The sequence below is a fragment of the Delphinapterus leucas genome, chromosome 3 (genome assembly GCF_059928025.1).
Source record: "Delphinapterus leucas isolate spDelLeu-1000000601 "Yukka" chromosome 3, BTC_Dleu_Yukka2, whole genome shotgun sequence".
Classification (NCBI taxonomy): Eukaryota; Metazoa; Chordata; class Mammalia; order Artiodactyla; family Monodontidae; genus Delphinapterus; species Delphinapterus leucas.
Genome location: NC_143131.1, coordinates 62753194 through 62772062, shown reverse-complemented (window position 1 = coordinate 62772062; position 18869 = coordinate 62753194). Strand labels below are relative to the sequence as shown.

General features: G+C 35.9%; 1 protein-coding gene across 6 annotated transcripts in view; it reads left to right on the top strand.

The window, feature by feature from the left end:
* The window catches only part of TBCA (tubulin folding cofactor A), a 104230-nt gene extending 95414 nt beyond the window's left edge, over window positions 1-8816 (top strand). For 3 of the 6 annotated variants that reach the window (XM_089909040.1, XM_089909043.1, XM_089909044.1), the window contains 3 exons: window positions 5592-5648; window positions 6292-6378; window positions 8548-8816. In XM_089909040.1, the coding sequence (XP_089765166.1) occupies window positions 5592-5648; window positions 6292-6378; window positions 8548-8628 (225 nt within the window). In that variant the 3' untranslated portion in view covers window positions 8629-8816. The remainder of the gene's footprint in view (window positions 1-5591; window positions 5649-6291; window positions 6379-8547) is intronic. The other 3 variants (XM_089909041.1, XM_089909042.1, XM_022594423.3) reach the window with 1 other exon arrangement.
* The last annotated feature ends 10053 nt before the right edge of the window (window positions 8817-18869 follow it).

The following is an 18869-nucleotide window of genomic DNA, read 5'->3' as shown; positions in this document are numbered from 1 at the left end:
TGTTTCTTTTTATGGCTGAGTAATATTCCATTGTATATATGTGCCACATCTTCTTTATCCATTCATCTGTAGATGGACATTTAGGTTGCTTCCATGTCCTGGCTATTGTAAATAGAGCTGCAATGATTATTGTGGTACATGACTCTTTTTTTTTTTTTTTTTGCGGTACACGGGCCACTCACTGCTGTGGCCTCTCCCACTGCGGAGCACAGGCTCCGGACGCACAGGCCCAGCGGCCATGGCTCACGGGCCCAGCCGCTCCACAGCACGTGGGATCCTCCCAGACCGGGGCATGAACCTGCGCCCCCTGCATCAGCAGGCGGACTCCCAACCACTGCACCACCAGGGAAGCCTGGTACATGACTCTTTTTGAGTTATGGTTTTCACAGGGTATATGCCCAGTAGTGGGATTGCTGGGTCGTATGGCAGTTCTATTTTTAGTTTTTTAAGGAACCTCCGTACTGTTCTCCATAGTGGCTGTATCAATTTACATTCCCACCAACAGTGCAAGAGAGTTCCCTTTTCTCCACACCCTCTCCAGCATTTATTATTTGTAGATTTTTTGATGATGGCCATTCTCACTGGTGTGAGGTAATACCTCATTGTAGTTTTGATTTGCATTTCTCTAATGATTAGTGATGTTGAGCATCCTTTAATGTGTTTGTTGGCAATCTATATATCTTCTTTGGAGAAATGTCTATTTAGCTCTTCTGCCCATTTTTGGATTGGGTTGTTTGTTTTTTTGATATTGAGCTGCATGAGCTGCTTATAAATTTTGGAGATTAATCTTTTGTCAGTTGCTTCATTTGCATATATTTTCTCCCATTCTGAGGGTTGTCTTTTTGTCTTGTTTATGGTTTCCTTTGCTGTGCAAAAGCTTTGAAGTTTCATTAGGTTCCATTTGTTTATTTTTGTTTTTATTTCCATTTCTCTAGGAGGTGGGTCAAAAAAGATGTTGCTGTGATTTATGTCATAGAGTGTTCTGCCTGTGTTTTCCTCTAAGAGTTTTATAGTGTCTGGCGTTACATTTAGGTCTTTAATCCATTTTGACTTTATTTGTATAATTCTCTTAATTGCTGAATTAGATTTGCTAATATTTTGTTGAGGACTTTTGCATCTAAGTTTATGGGAGATAATGGTCTGCAGTTTACTTTTTTTTATACTGTATTTGTTAGGTTGGGAAGTGTTCTCTCTTTTTTTTTCTTGAAAGATTTATGTAAAATTGGTGTTAAGTGTTTAAATATTTGATAAGGTTGTCCAGTGGAAGCATCTGGGCTTGGAAGAGTTCGTTTTCAAGAACTTTTTAATTACAGATCCAATTTCTTTAATAATTATAGAACTGTTCAGTTTATCAGTTGCGTTTTGGTGGTTTGTAGTTTTCAAGGAATTGGCCCATTTCTTCTAAGTGGTTGAATTTATGAGCATTATGAACGATATTATAAAATCACTTTCAGTATTTTTTCTCCTTTTGTTGGTTGTGGGGTCTGTGTTGACATTCTGTATTTTGTTAGTGATACTGGTGATTTGTGCCTTCTTACTCTGTATTTGTCAGTCTTAACTAGAGGTTTATCAATTGTTTTTCCAAAATAAAGCTCTTCATTTCACTGCTTTTTTTTCCTCTGTTCTTTTCCTGTTTTTAATTTCATTGATTTCTGATTGTGTATTTATTCTTTCCTTTCTTCTGCTTGTTTTAGGTTTCTTTTGCTCTTCTTTTTCTAGGTTCATGAAGGAAAAACTTAGATTTTTAATTTGAGATCTTTGCTCTTTCCTAATCTAAGCAGTTAGTGTTCTAAATTTCCCTCTCAGCACTGCTTTAGCTGAATCTCACAAAAGTTGACATGTTGTATTTTCATTTTCATTTATCTATGTATTTCTCTGCTCCCTTTGAGACTTCCTTGTTGACCCATCAGTTATTTAGAAGAATGTTTAATTTCTAAGTGTTGAGTCCTGCTATCTTTCTATTATTGATTTCTAATTTTATTCCATTATAGTCAGACATGTTCTGTGTGTTATTTCAATACTTTTAAATTTGTTGAGGTTTTTGTTTGTTTTGTGTTTTGATCCAGGATATAGTGTACTGCAGAGAATGTTTCATGAGTGCTTGAAAAGTGTTTGTATTAATCTTTCATAGGTAGAGTGTTCTGTAAATGTCAGTTAGATCTTTTGGTTGATGGTGTTACTGAGTTCTTTTATATCTTTGCTGCTTTCTTTCCTCTAGTACCTCTGTCAGTTGCTAAGAGTGGCGTATTGAAATCCTCAGCTGTATTTGTAGATTTGTTTGTCTCTCCTTTTAGCTTTATCATTTCTTGTTTTATGTATTTTGAAGCTCTTTTGTTTAGTGCGTACACATTTAGGATCACTGTGTTTTCTTGGTGGATTGATCTTTTTTTTTTTTTTTTTTTTTTACGGTACACGGGCCTCTCACTGTTGTGGCCTCTCCCGTTGTGGAGCACAGGCTCCGGATGCGCAGTCTCAGCGGCCATGGCTCATGGACTCAGCCGCTCCACGGCATGTGGGATCTTCCCGGACTGGGGCACGAACCCGTGTCCCCTGCATCGGCAGGCGGACTCTCAACCACCGCGCCACCAGGGAAGCCCCGGTGGATTGATCATTTTAATATCCCTCTGTGCCTCTCATAATTTTTTTGCTCTTAAGTCTATTTTATCCAATATTAATATAGCCAATACTGCTCTTTTTTTAATGTTTGCATGATGTATTGTTTTTCCATCCTTTTTTTTTTTAACCTGTATTTCATTATTTTGAAATGAGTTTCTTGTAGACTGGTTTTTAGCTGGTAAATTTAGACCATTCATATTTAAGTAATTATTGATGTGTCAGGGCTTAGAGCCCAGATTATTTTTGACTCATAGAATTCTTCTTATATCCTTAACCATTCATCAGTAACCACAAAACACAAGTCAAATGAATTTCTTTCTTTCTTTTTCTTTTTTTCTTCACGGCATGGTGACTGGGTCCTAAGAGAAGTGTTTCCCAAAAGTGATCAATCCAAGAGGCCCATGTGGAAGCTACAAGGCTTCTTAAGACCCAGCTTCAGGTCTTCAGTCCCAGAATGCCATTTCTGCCACATTCTCTTGGTCACACAGTGCCAGACCAAATTCAGTGTGGGAGGTGACTGCACAAGGGTAGGAATACAAGGCGGTGAGGATCATTGGAAGCTGTCTTGGTTACTGACTGCCACTACCACTAATTCACATGCTGCTAGAGTTGAAATCAGAATCATGGACTGTAACTCACCTGTTAACTAGCTAATCACTTTGGGACTCAACTTTATCATTTGTAGGCTGAGGAGGCTGGACTAGATGACCACTTATGTCTCTTCTGACTTTATAATTCTCTATTTCTCAGAGTATCTTTATATCTTTTTTCCCCAGCTTTATTGAGGTATAATTAAAATTGTATATATTTAAGGTATGTAGCTTGATGGTTTGATATACATATACATTGTAAAATAAATTTTCACCATGTTCAAGCTACTTAACATATCCATCACCTCACATAGTTACTGTTTTCTTTCTTTCTTTCATCAAATGGATTTCTTAACTTGTTTATTATCACATTACCATTTTGCCACCATGTAAAAGGAAAGACTTAACCATTGTTCCAGTAATCTCTGAACTAATCTAAATCTCAGTTTGACAAACTAATACAGTTACCATTGGTTCCAGAAGCAGCCAGTATCTAATATTAGAGTTTATAGATTATTATAGGTATAGCCAGGCCTGGGTGAATGATCTGGATCACGAAAGAAGCTGGAAACCTTATCCCAGTTGATCAGTACCAAAAGGACTTGACATTGGCTAGATTATTTCACACTTCTTTCTGAAAAAATAAAGATCTGCCAGTAAGGCTTTTCCTTTCCACTGTATGTATGCTTTGATTATTAAAAAAATTGATCATATTTTAGGTCAGTAGTTTATTCATTGCTATAATGAGCCTTGCTAAGCCTCCCCCAACATCAGTTTTACCTGAATAACTTGCCCCCCAAAAATCATAACTTGTTTTAAAAACAGTAAGATATCAGTAGGACTGCATCCTGTTGTGTTCTCCTGAGTTCCTTGTACCTGCATATCTGTGCCAAGATTCTTACTTAACCTCAGCCCTGTCATAGTAAGCACTAGAATGAACTGACAGTTTACCCAGATATTTTAAACAGAGGCCCCATTCGTTCGAATGACTCCTTCCCAAGGGGAACACTTTGAATGATAATACTTTTTTAGTTTATGCAGGTATTTTGAAGGGTGTCTTTACTGTATAATCACACCTTATATACTGTCTTTTTAAATTATTCCTGACAGTTGTAATTCATTGTAGGAAGGTAAAGTATATGATTTATGGCCTTGATTAAGGTGTGGTTTATGGATTCCAAATCATAGTTGCCACTGTACTGTATGCCTTTGGCTCCCTGTGGCATGATCTTCTTGAAGCAGTGTTAAGTGTTTATTTTCATGTTTATTCTCCTGTATGGATTGGAGGATGAGACCTCTTTTTCGTCTTTATATCCCCCATACCTGGCATCCTGCAAATATATAGTAAGCTTATTGTATGAAATGAGGCTGGTGTATGGGACAGACGGAGCTTTAGCCCTACTTAAGTCAGAGTCCTGTTTTGATAGACTAATTGAGGAGTTTTGCTCTATAATAATGGATAGAACAATAATGACTAGAAATTATTTTGGACATCATTGTTTAAAGTTCATTTCAGTGACAACACTAAAGCTTCCCAAACAAATTTTACAAGTGTACATTTTGGCTTATCATGTGTTTGACCAAATTCTTTATATTCATTTCATCTTGTTTAATTCCTATAAGCTATTTTCAAGTGGAGTCCATAGGGGAGGAAATATGAATCGCTTACCCAATGAAACGTCCCTGTCACTGATTTTTCACATGTATTCCAACTAACCAGTTACACAAAAATAAATTAGTGGCAATGATTGAATATTTAGGCATAGGATGAATAGCTGTAAAATAAAGTCATGATCCTGTGTTTGAAATTTTCAACATGTGCCTTATTAGTAAAAGAATTACAAGTTCAGCAATAGATTTCACCTGAGAAAAGAGATGTGGATAGAGAGCATCCTTGTATATTATAATTTTGATTTTTATTTACATTGTGAACTGTGACAAAACTTTTGGGAAAAGGAAGAGGTAATGGGATTTATTAAAGTTTCTATTAGAATGTAGTATGATTACCATTAAATTATGTCTTTTGTTTTTATGTGAGCTAGGTAATAAAGCTTCTAGGTTAAAGTTTAGATTTTGCACTCATTTAACCAAAGGTGTTTGACCAAACATTACTTTTTGGAAATAAATGTTTTAATGATCACTGTGTCTCTTTCTGAGACTAGTTTAAGGAAATAAAGCTTCCTACTTCCTTAGGAAGTAGACTTATTTGAGGTCTGACATCTGACACTAATGTATTTACCCCTCTTATTGATTGGGTTTCCCAGTCATCTCTTTGATTTTTTTTCTTTTTCTATGATTTGATATGTTACAGTCCTTCTTCAAACGATGGATTTTTAAGTCTAGAAATATCCTCCAAAATAAAGATTCCTGTTTTTAATTCTGTAGTGTCTGTCTTCAGGAGGAATAGACAGAAGTAGAAGTTCACATTCAGAGGGGTGCCAGGTTGGTAATTTGGATCAAACTGCATGGGGAGAATAATCTCTCTCCTAAAATGAAGCACAAGGATAAGTAATAACTTTTTATGCATGATAAGCATCAAAAATATGAGCCTGCTGGTCTTTGCTTTTCATTTTTCTTTACCTCTGTCTTTCAGTGAGAACCTCCTGCAGTGTGCGCACGATGTGATCAATAACTCAATAACTTTTTTCATGCAGTAATTATCTCCGTGTGATATTATCTGAACACTGTTTTTCTTTATTACTCAAAAGATGCAGGAGATATTTATATAACCAGCTGATCCCATTTTGGATAAAGGTGCTTTGTGACAGCAGGAGAAATAGTTTATTTTAAATAGCCTTTTTAAATAAATGCTCTATGAAAAGCTTTTTGAAATAATTTTTGCTTAGCATGAGAGGGTGATTACCAAAAAGGTTTAGATGTAAAACTTGTACTTTGTATATTTTACATTATGATAGTCATTCTTTCTAACTTATAATAAACACAATTAAAATTAAAATATTGAACAATTTAACATAACAGTAATTTTTTTCTGATTCCTCTAAATCATTTTATATATTTTCAGAGGTATGAGCTAAATGCGTAAGTTCTACCATTTCTGCATGTCTCACAGAGATTCTCATTATAGGCAGAGATCCTGCAAGAGTCCCGGATGATGATCCCAGATTGCCAGCGCAGGTTGGAAGCTGCATATACTGATCTTCTGCAGTTATTAGTAAGTAATACTTATCTGTCTTATGTTTCCATTTTTTTTCAATCTAATACACGAAAGGCCAAAATTTTAAATGTTTAACACTGAAAGCTAGTTGGTGACATTTTGTTTACTTGCTCAGTGTACCAGTTTATTTTTAAATAATTAATGGAGTTTAAGTGGCGTTTTAAGTTATACCTCCAGTAAAAGTACTGTGTCTAACGTGTTTATTTATTTAAACTTAATTAATTAAATACATTTGAGTTATCATGGTAGGTATTCATAGTACTAATACTGTCCAGCAATATCTTGAATGATTTGGTTTTCACACATAAAGATCTTTTTTGACACATTAAAGGTGAGTAGTCTGTTCGAAATTTTAAAAGATCCAAATGTTTCAAATGAATTTGGGCTGTTTTAAAAAGGATTTGGAATTCTTTCCAATTCGAACCTAAATCGATTTGAGAGAGTAAAGAAAACCCTGTACAGTAATATTTAGGCAGTCCTCTCATATTAACTTGGAGCTGTATAACACTCTTATCATACTTGCTGGTATAAATGTCTTGTGATACAGTGGCACAATCATTTTAAAAAGTATTCTAAGAAAAATGCAAAGTCATCTTCTTTTTTATTTCTTAATAGAGATAAAAGCATAACACTATATACCAGCCGATTATTATTGCTGTTTGATGATAATTTGATGAATTCTATCATTTCCTTTATTAACCTCATTTTATGTTTCTAGTTCTTGAGCTAATATTAATTACCAGCTACATAGCTGTCTCCTGATTCATAGTTTTCCCTATATAACAAAAGTAGTGTGAGGCTTTTTCAGTATGATCATGTATATGTATTCTTGGAAAGAGAGTGAGATTTGTTTTCCCACCAAAATAATATTAGGACTAAATCTGTAGAAAAACAGAGAGAAATACTTACATTTTACTTTACTTTTGACACAGAACTCATATTTATCTATAGGAACCTTTTAAAGGCAGGAAAACTCTCTTTAAAGCTGAAAATGAAGATATGGTTAAAAGACAGATGAAATAAAAGATAGATGAAAGCAGGAAATAATTACTCTATTAAAATATTACCCCAAACAAAAGCATCATTTGTATTTCCTGAAAACTGAAATGCTTTTTTCTCTCATGAATGTAGTAGCTGAGAATGTAATAGAAACTGCTTGAAAAAAATAATATTGTCTTTGGATGATATATTTGTGTGTGAGGATATATTCAGCAGCGTCTGTACCCTCGAAGAGCTTATATTTTCTGACAGAGAACAAAGACATAGTTTAGGTGTAATACAGAAGTTTCAGAAATTCTTACTTGTAGTCTGAATTAAGCAAATCCTCAGTCTTTTTTGCTTTAAAATTTCATATTAAATACATATACACACACTTTATTCCCTCTGCCCTGTAACTGTTTGTATATATCCATCTTTTATTGCCTTGAATTGCTATCGCTTTATTTATTTATTAAAAAATCAAAATTTGCTATGCACAGTAACTTAGATGATATTATTTCATTTCTCTGTTACTGTTACAATATGTTAGTAAAAGTTTTCTGTGTAAAATACCAAGGAAAGACTCAATCTTTAATTGAGCCTTTAATCAGAAAATGAAAGCTGTCAGGCTGTTTCTTTGTAGTAGTGTATATAATACTCAACACCAAGCAGACAGTTCACTTTTCTGATTCAAAGATTGTACTTAACTCTGGTGTGACACCAGTAGCCGCCTTTGTCATTGTGAGTAGTTGGAGGATTATTTTGGTCTGAATGTCATTATATATGTAACACACTAGTAAATAATTTTTTACTTTTAGTGCATTACTAATAATAACTCCATTTGTATGGTGATGTGTTGACAAAGTGAGAATGCAGTGTTTTAAAATTTTTTCTGAGGTTTTAATTTAATTACTTAATGCCAGTACCTTTAGATGACTATGTTTTTCACTTACTGTATGAGTATATACAATGAAACAAAACCAAACCTGTTATTTCTTCCCTTACCTGTAATGAAAGAACAGAATTGTTCTTCAGAAATCTGTGGAATTATACTATATTTAGGTGAGGCTTGGCATCCTTTTTGTTTTAATTTTTGAGCTGCTTATGTTGATGGTTTTTAATATTTGAGTAATTAAAGTACTGAAGTTCGAGAAGGATAAACCTAATTTTTATTATATTTAATTTCAGGAGACTGAAAAAGACTTGGGAGAAGCTGAGGAATATAAGGAGGCACGTTTAGTACTGGATTCAGTGAAGTTAGAAGCCTGAAGGTTTTCTATACAGGGTGTTTTTTTGCATTAAGTCCTGGGATCCATTCCACAATTCATTATTTTTGACCACTGCTATGTGTCCAAGTAGTATGAGAATGTGATTCTTTTTATGCAGTGCATGTTTTTCTTTGCCTGATTTAATGTGTCAAATAAATGAGTTCATCTAATAAAATTGCTTCTTTCGTACTTTACAGCGTATTTTAATGAACCTTTTATCATTAAGTCATAGCCATTTTTGACAGAGAATTAAAATCTGTTAGGTCCTATTTAAAGTCTAGATATTTTGCTGCTTAAGCGTGGATTAAGTTAAAAATAGGTTACTTTTTTTTTAAGATAAAAATCCAAATTTTGAATATTTTATTCTGAGGAGGATACAACTCCCAGGTAAGAGAGTAAGAACCTCTCTGTGGATACAGCCTTATATATTTATTTCTTCACAGTGAAAGTCCAACATTTCCATCACTATGAACTAATGAGAAACATATAAATCTTTTTCCAGAAAGTCAGATTTATACAGAAAACACCAACCATTTAGATCTTCAAGAATAAGATTCTTATGAACAATAAAGAATTGAATTGTATTTTAAAGGAATAATGGCTGTTGCCAGTGGTGTGCTGGGAAGTGTTTAGTGGCTTTTCAAAATGGGAAGGGAACCTCTGGTTTGTAGCTTTTGCTGATTTCTGTAGTGTAAATACTCCCACTGTGACTGATTTCAAGTGACTAACGTGACATCAGCCAAACAGAGCTGGAGAGATACAAGTCAGCTATAGCATGCACTGGCCATAGCCAAACCTGGGTTGTCTTGATTGACAAGAAAAAAGGGCATTGTTGCATCACAAAGCTTTTTCCCAGTACTACTGTAAATCCATAACCTAATCATTTGAGTTTATTTCCCAAAAATAAATGACAACTTTAGTTTTCTTATATTTCTAGAAAATGTATATGAGCCTTATGTCACCTACCTAACATGAGCCATGATCTAATGAACCAAACTAGTAATAATAACATTTAAACTTTAAAGCTCATAATTGAAAAAATAAAAGAACTTGAATTTTTGCTGCTATAAAATACATACTTGTAGTATGGTGGGTCTGATTTTGGAAATTGCAAATGATCACTAGAAACTATAACATTTCTTGAATCTGTCAAAAAGATCAAAGAGAAGAATAATACTATTCTTTCCTAATGTTATTTCTGAAGGCTACTCTGTTTTAAAGCACAGAATGTATCATTTATAAAATAAAACTTACACATTCAGAAAATTACTTCATCAGAGAATAACATATCTGAAGCATTTCTAAATTGAAATGTCATCATTTAAAAACATATTAAAAGGATAGGGAGGGTGGGAGGGAGATGGAGGAGGGAGGAGATATGGGGATATATGTATATGTATAGCTGATTCAGTTTGTTATAGAACAGAAACTAACACACCATTGTAAATCAATTATACTCCAATAAAGATGTTAAAAAAATAAAACATATTACATGCCATTTTTAAAGTATTTGAGGTAGAAGAGGGGACAAATGAGGAAATAATAATTATAATTACAATGTAAAATTTTATACTAAGGTTCACTATTAGAGATTTGAATACCAGGAGATTTGAACTCTTCAGATTTAGATTATTTTGTGGTTGATATTAAGAACAGAACAGGTGGGCCTTTTCTGGTTTGGGGCTTATTTTTTTGTTTTTGGCATATTGAGTTTTTAAATATTTTATTATTTTAATGTAAAATGTCTCATTTCATCCTTCTGCCAAATACACAAATATCATATATATTCATAGCAAATGGTTTCCTTATCAGTTAAAACTTGAAGAGAACATATCTCCCTCCTGAGAAGAGTAATACTGAAGGGTAAGTTTTGCAGCCATGACCCAGATCTTGGTTACTGAAAAAATTATTGTCTTGCCAAAAAGCCTAATAAAGAAGAAATCAACAAGGTAGATGAAAAGAAATATATCGTTAGAGAATTCCTATCTCAACTACTATAGATTTTATACTGGCTCTCTCCAGGTATTGATGAGAAGCAGCAAGAAGCTTAACATTCTGGGAAGGCTTATTCCTGAGAATTTTGACACATTCCACTTGTTTTTGTGGCCAAGAGGCACATTAAGAACAGTTATAATCAATTTAGCATTAATTTGTTTTTAAGCTTTTATTTAGAACCTTACATTGTGTAACAATAAGTAGAAATTCCCTGAAGTAATGTTGCCCTTTTTCTCCCTGTACCAATACCTGACCCCCATTAACATACAGCAGTTGCTCAATTAACATTTGTAGAATAAGTGAAAAGCAAAAACATGTCTAACTTCTAGAGTGAGACAAAGAATGCTGTGAAGGATTCCATCTCATCACAAACAAAATACATTTAATACAATGCTTTTCAAACTTTTGACCACAAAGCACAATAAGAAACACATTTTTGATTGTGACCCAGTGCATATATATATGGGGGTCCATATATACATAAAATAAAAAGCATCCTTAATATGTACAATTCCTCAGATGTTTTCTGTTCTCTTTCATCTGATCATGACCACCTGCTATTGGGTTGTGAAAAACACTACCTTAATATAATAATTAAAGTAATATTTATAAAATTTATATATTATTCTCATATATGTAAACTCATTTTATATAGATATATATACCATATAGATATAGATATATATAAACTTCTTTGATATATAGCTATCAACTTCTTAGGTCTCAGAGCAGTTGTCTCAGTGAATGTATGCAAATTTACATTGCAGGCATGAAGTGTCATGGTAATATGTAATTATTCAACATTTGTTAGGTGCCCTTAGTCCTTGCGCAGACCAATACAATGGCATCCATAGATTAGACAGGCAAAACGAAGACAAGTGGCAGAATCAAGTAGTAAACCCTAATTTTTCTGTGTTTCTTTGTATAGCAAAGGTCATCATTTCTAAGTAAGTAAGAATGTACATAGGATAAACAGACATAACATATGGAATGAGTAAAGTGACCAAATCCAGGCTGATTTTAATGCCATTGAGAGGATTCCCAAGTTTCAGCATTTTCACTTGGACATGTCTAATAGGGATTCAGTCCTAGTAAATCAAAGTACTCTCCCAAAGTCCTGGAGCTTTCTGGCTGTGTTTTTGGGACATTCACATATTGGATGAGTATTAACATCTCAAGAACTAGATTGTCCTTCCTTTATCCTATTTTGTACCATCTGGATAAGTCATGTAAACAGCTACTTGGGAGGATTTAAAAAAAAAGTGATAAGCATGTGTTTATGAGTAATGAAAGCTGGTTATAGCAATATATTGAAATGTTCATTTCACTTTTCTTGAATTTCTGGTGAGGAACAATCAAAGCCTAATATTTAAAAATTGTCTCTATGCCTGTACCTGTGCACTGAATCACTTCCAAATTGAGCAGTCAAACCTGGTTAATCTAAATTACTTTGCAAACTTCATTACATTACTTGGCTTTTAAAAAATCCTATCAAATTTAATAAGGGCATATCCTACAGCTGGTTATCACTTTAATCTTATTATTTGGTCATTTAAATAAACCAAGGACAGATTAATCCTTTCCTTGATGGTGAGTTGGGGCCTTTAAATGTCAGTGTAAACTTGATAGTATGTGAGCAAGAGCTGTGAAGCATTTGACATTAAAGGGTTAATCAGATAATTTAGTCCTTGAGACTCGTTTGAGTGCTTTAACTGGAAAGAAATTGAATGGTTTAGAAATGGTGCAGTATGAAACAAGTTTTAAGTATTAGAGTACTTGAAATTTTCAAGAGTGCTTCTACATTGCACTTCACTATTAGTCTTATTGCTCTTATGAGAGGTATTTGTTCATGTATTAGACTGTTGCACAGAAAGCTATGATTAATTTATGTTACAGTAGATCTACACCCTTATATTTTTTGTGCTTTGTGTTGACTGTTGGATAGGTGACAAGGTGCTTTCAAAGTCTTGGGGGCAATATATGTCACCAAAGATTAATATTTTTAATGCTCAAAAAGACTTTTCAAATTAATAAGAAAAAATTCCTAGTACAAAAGATAAAGGATGAAAACACAGAGTTCACAGAAGAATAAGTGCGAATGAATGGGATTTTTAAAAGATGAATACCTGTTGACTAGGTATGATAAAGTACTAGCCAATGAGCTTAGATAAAAGGATGAAATAAATAAATTGGAAAAGAGGCATTATTTACATGATATGCAGTTGATATGTATTGATACCAGGAAGACACAAGGACGTGATCTGTAAAATAATTAGAAGCATTGAGGAAATTAAAGTGGGTAGCTGCAAAATGAATATGTAAAACTGTAATGGGTTGAATTATGTGCTCCAAAAAGATACGTTGAAATCCTAACCCCCAGTACCTCAGAATATGACCTTATTTGGAAATAGGGTCCTTGCAGATTTCATCAGTTAAGATGAGGTCACACTAGTGAGTAAGGTAGGCCCTTAATCTAGTATGACCGATGTGCTAATAAGATAGCTTTAAGAAACAGCGAGAAGGCCACATGACAACATAGGCAGAGGGTGGAGTTATGCAGCTGCAAGCCAAGGAATAGCAAGGTGGCACCAGAAGATATGAGAAAGGCATGGAATCTCCCTTAGATTCCTGGAGAGAGTATGGCTCTACCAACAGCTTGATTCAGACTTCTAGCCTCCAGAACTATGAGATAATAAATTCTGTTAAGGCACTTAGTTTGTGGTACCTTGTTACAGCAGTCTTAAAAAATAAATACATAGAACCCAAAAGCTTTTCTATATGCCAGCAATAACTAAACATAATGGAAAAATAAATCCCTAAGAAGAGTCATAGAAGATGACATTTTAAAAAATGACTTGTACTACATATGGAAAGTTGATATTGTGAAAATGAGGTTTCTCCATATGTCCATCTATAAATTCAATGAAATAAAATACAACATGGTTTGGAGAGAGGAGGGGAATGTTAGGAAATGATTCTAAACTGCAATTTAAAAAAATTTTAACAGGAAAGAATATCTGGGAGGGGGATATGAAAAAATAGTAATGAGGGAAAACTAGCTCTGCTCAATATTAAAATTTATCAAGTTGTGATAATTAAATGTATGGTAAAGAATAGAAAATCAAAGAGAATAGAGTCCAGAAGCAAGCCCAAATATATATATATATATATATATATATATATATATATAAATTTAGTATATGATAAAGGATATTTCAGACTTATCAGAAAGATAGATTATTCAATAAATCGTATTGGGATAACCAGCTAATCATTTGAAGGAAAAATAAAGCTGTATTTCTATTTCACCTCTCACACCAAAGTAAATTTCAACAGAGTCAAAAATTTTAATATAAAAAGAAAAAAATTAGTGAAACTAATAGATTAACAGAATTTTTAATTGATACTATGCAGTAAGAATATAGGGAAATAGACAATCTAATACACTGTTGGTGAGAACATTTTAAAGATGGCAATTCTCCACAAATTAATATATAAATGTAATGTCACAATTATCAAAATAGAGAAAAATAAATGGTGAGACTATGCAAGAAAATCTTGAAAATTGAGAATTGCTAAGGGGTAGAGGGGATAAGTGTAGCAGGTAGTGCAGTTGGATATTGAAACTTAAAATTACTGCATTTAAAACAGTGAAATCAGCACACTATTAAACTGTCAGTCAGGGGCTTCCCTGGTGGCACAGTGGTTGAGAGTTCGCCTGCCGATGCAGGGGACACGGGTTCGTGCCCTGGTCCGGGAAGATCCCACATGCCGCGGAGCGGCTGGGCCCGTGAGCCATGGCCGCTGAACCTGCGCGTCCGGAGCCTGTGCTCCACAATGGGAGAGGCCACAGCAGTGAAAGGCCCGCGTACCACAAAAAAAAAAAAAAAAAAAAAAAAATCTACATTAAACTGTCAGTCAGTAGAATAGACTAGAAAACCCAAACCCACCCTAAGTATGTGTATCAATAATAAGTACCTGATAGAGGTGGCATCTCGAGTTAGTGGTAAAAGGATGGATAATATATATATGGAATTAAGAAAGTCTGAGCAAAATAAAAATTGATTTCTGTCTCATTCCACACAACAAAATACAGCTTAAATAGATTAAAGAATTAAACTTACGTAACAAGCATTTCTTGAGCCTGTACTATTAGGCACTATTTTGAAGCTAGGATGCCATGGTGAGCAAGACAGACAAAGATCTCTTCTCTTGAGGAGCATACAACTCATGGATACTGACAATAAGTAAACAAGAAAATAGCAGTAATGTGTTCTGTGCATAGAATTAACATTAAATGATGCGCTAGAGAACAATTGGGTGATCAGGGAGGGCTTCCTGAGAGGTGACATTTGAGCTGAGCTCTGTATCAGAAAATCGTATTCCAAGCAAAAAGGAACAACTAGTGTGAAACCCAAGACAAAAAGGTGCTAGGTGTATTCTAAGAAAAGAACTAGTGGGGAAGGAGCCAAGTGAGTGATGGGGAAAGTAGTAGAAAAACTTGTGGGGCTTTGTAAGCTAAGGAAAGAAATTAAGGTTTTATTCTAACGAGAGTTCACCAAGATTTTAACCCAGGGAGTGATATGTTTTAATTAGTATTGTTTAAAGATCTTGTTGTTCTGTAGAGACTGAGTCATACGAAGCAAACCAGCTTCTCCCCGGACTTCCCAAGTGTGCAGATCTCCCAGCAGGCTGCTAACAGCGCCCCCAGCTGGGCAGATTCCAGGGAGAAGAGCACAGCTGGCGCCTTCTCCTTCCCACTGAGGGATGTGGCTGTCAGCCCCACAGCCTCCCTTCCCCATCAGAAAGCCCCGAGGAGATGTAAAGCAGGGCCTCTCTAGGTGCTCTCACCGGTGGCCTCCTTTTTAAAGATTTAAGGTGTGAGTATCCTAGACGTGGTCACTCAGCCTTGGGTTGGCCTTGGGATGTCTGTGGCCTACTCTCCAGAGAATTAGCTCAGCCTTGCAGGGCAGCTGACACCACTGCACCGATTCCTCCACCCTCCCCTCCCTCCAGACCCTTGGCAGAACATAGTTTAGTGTTCAGGTTAATTCCAGTTAGGGGTTGCTCTCTTCTGAATATCCACCTTTCACATCCACTTTCACCAAAGACAGAGATGTGGACATCCCAGGAGTGGTGGGAAAATTATGATTTAGAGCCAAAGCTGCATGCTTCTGTCAGGGGAAAAGCTACATTGAAAATGAAAGTATTGCATTGTTTATAAATAGGGAATTTAGCAAACTGTGCGGAGAGGAAATAGCTGGGCCTCTAGACAAAATAAGAGCAGTAGCCGCACGCTGATTTGTAACACGGGCACAGAATTAGAACCTATTCTTCATCCATTCATGACAGCCATGCACTCAGCACCTGCTGGGTGCCAGGCACCATGCTAGGCTCTGGGAACGCAGAGTTGAGAAGCTCATGATCCGATAACTAATCCTTACAGTGTAGGGGACCAAGTGCTGTTATAAAGATCAATGTGATGTTGAGATTTATAATAATAAATACATATTCAAAAACAAAGTCATAGAGAAAGAGATCAGATTTGTGGTTACCAGAGATGAAGGAGGGTGGGAGGTAGGGGTGGGGGAAGGGACAATTGGATAAGGACAGTCAAAGGTACAAGCTTCTAGTTTATAAGATAAATGAGTGGTGGTGATGTAATATACAACATCATTAATATAACTAACATTGCTGTATGTTATATATGAAAGTTGAGAGTATATCCTGGGAGTTCTCATCACAAGAAAAGAAATGTTTCTATTTCTTTAATTTTGTATTTGTATGAGATGATGGATATTTACTGGGTTTAGTGTGATGGTCACTTCATGCAGTATGTAAATCTCATGCTGTATATCATAAACATATACAGTGTTATGTGTCAGTTATATCTCAATAAAACTGGAAGGGAAAAAAACAATCATTGTTCTACCAAAAAAAGAAAGGTAGGAGGGAAAGGAGAGAGGGAGAAGGGAGGGAGGGAGGGAGGGAGGGAAAGAAAGAGAGAAGGAGAGAGAGAAAGAAAAAGAAAGAAAGAAAGAGAAAAGAGAGAGAGAGAAAGAAAAGAAAGAAAAAGAAAGAAGAAAGAAAAAAGAAAGGAAGGAGAGAGGGAGGAAGAAAGGAGGGAAGGAAGAAAGAAAAAGATTTATTTGGTCTTCCTCCTGTTTCTGGCACAGAGCTCCTGAAACCCTTGAAATTTCCTAAGTGTTAAGAGCGATAATATTCATAACAAGCCCCTTTCAATCACACCTGAGTTTGTGTTACTGCAGTGATTTTTGGAAAGCACAGACGGATGGGGCTGGTTGCCAGAGAAGCCAACTGTATGATTGGACGGTTGGAAATTTAGTCCCACCCCCTGACTTCCAGGGTGGTGAGAGGGGCTGAATGATTTAGTCAATGATGCCTGTGTAAGGAAGCCTCCATAAAAACTCAATAGGAGAAAAAAAAAAAAAAAACTCAATAGGAGAGCGTTCTGAGAGCTTCCGGGTTGGTGAGCTCTTAGAGGTTGGGGAGAAGGCATGGAAGCTCTGAGCACTTTTCGCATACCTTGCCCTATGCATCTCTTCCATCTGGCTGTTCTTGAGTTAGATCGTTTTACAATAAACCAGTAATGTGGTAAGTAAAATATTTCTCTTAGTTTTATGAGCCACTCTAGCAAATTAATAACCCAAGGAAGGGGTTATTGGAACCTCCAATCTAGTCAATTGGTAATAACCTGGGCTTGCAGTTGACCTCTGAAGTTCTGGGGTGGGGGCAGTCTTATAAGACTGAGCCCGTAACCCTGTGGGATATAATGTTATCTCCAGGTAGATAGTAACAGAATTGAGTTGAATTGTAGGACACCCAGCTGGTATCGAGAACTTCTTGGTGGTATGTGTGGGGGAACCCACACATCGAAACTGATGCCAGAATCGGAGTCATAGAAGGTGTTATTGGAGCCCAGAGGAAGGGACAAACAGAAACCTTTTAGTCTGGATTTTGTTTACTACACCACAACTATCCAAGTCATCTCAAGCAGGAAATAAAATGAAAAAACTGAAGAGAGTTTTCAGAAGAGCCCTGGATCACATAGCATGTGTTCAGCTGCCAGTAACAGAACACCTGACCAATACTGATTGAAGCAATAAAGGTGATCAAGAGTCCCACACAACTAGAAGTCTGGGGGTAGACGGTTCTGAGCTCAGAACAGCAGCTCGGTGATGTGATTTAGGGCTCAGGCCGTCTCGTTCTTTTTGGCTTTATCATTTTCAGCTGGTAGGTACTGTCTTCCCTCTGGTACCAGGATGAGTGCTGTCACCCTGGTAAGCAAGTCATTTAAATTTCCTGGGTCTCCATTTCTCCTCTATCAAAATGAGAGATGTGATTAGATGATGAGTAAGGTGCCCCTCCCTTTTTCTTCTTGGCTGCTAACTTTTTAAATTTAATTTTTATCTTATATTGGAGTATAGTTAATTTACAATGTTGTGTTAGTTTCAGGTGTACAGCTGATTCGATTATTTATACACATATATCCATTCTTTTTCAGATTATTTCCCCATATACGTTATTACAGAACATTGAGTAGAGTTCCCTGTGCTATATAGTAAGTCCTTGTTGGTTATGTATTTTATATATAGTAGTGTGTGTATGTTAATCCCAGACTCCTAATTTATCCCTCCTCCCACGTTTCCCCTTTGGTAACATACATTTGTTTCTGTGTCTGAGTCTGTTTCTGTTTTGTAAATAAGTTCATTTGTACCATTTTTTTTAGATTCCACATATAAGTGATATCATATGATATCTGTCTTTCTCTTTCTGACTTACTTCACTTAGTATGATCATCTCTAGGTCCATCCATGTTGCTGCAAATGGCATTATTTCATTCTTCTTCATGGCTGAGGAATATTCTATTGTGTATATATACCACATCATCTTTATCCATTCATCTGTCAATGGACATTTAGGTTGCTTCCATGTCTTGGCTATTGTAAATAGTGCTGCAGGGCTTCCCTGGTGGTGCAGTGGTTAAAAATCCGCCTGCCAATGCAGAGGACGCGGGTTCAAGCCCTGGTCCGGGAAGATCCCACATGCTGTGGAGCAATAAAGCCCATGTACCACAACTACTGAGCCTGTGCTCTAGAACCCATGAGCCACAACTACTGAGCCCACATGCCACAACTACTGAGCCCGCACGCCTATAGCCGGTGCTCTGCAACAAGAGAAGCCACCACAATGAGAAGCCCGTGCACCGCAACAAAGAGTAGCCCC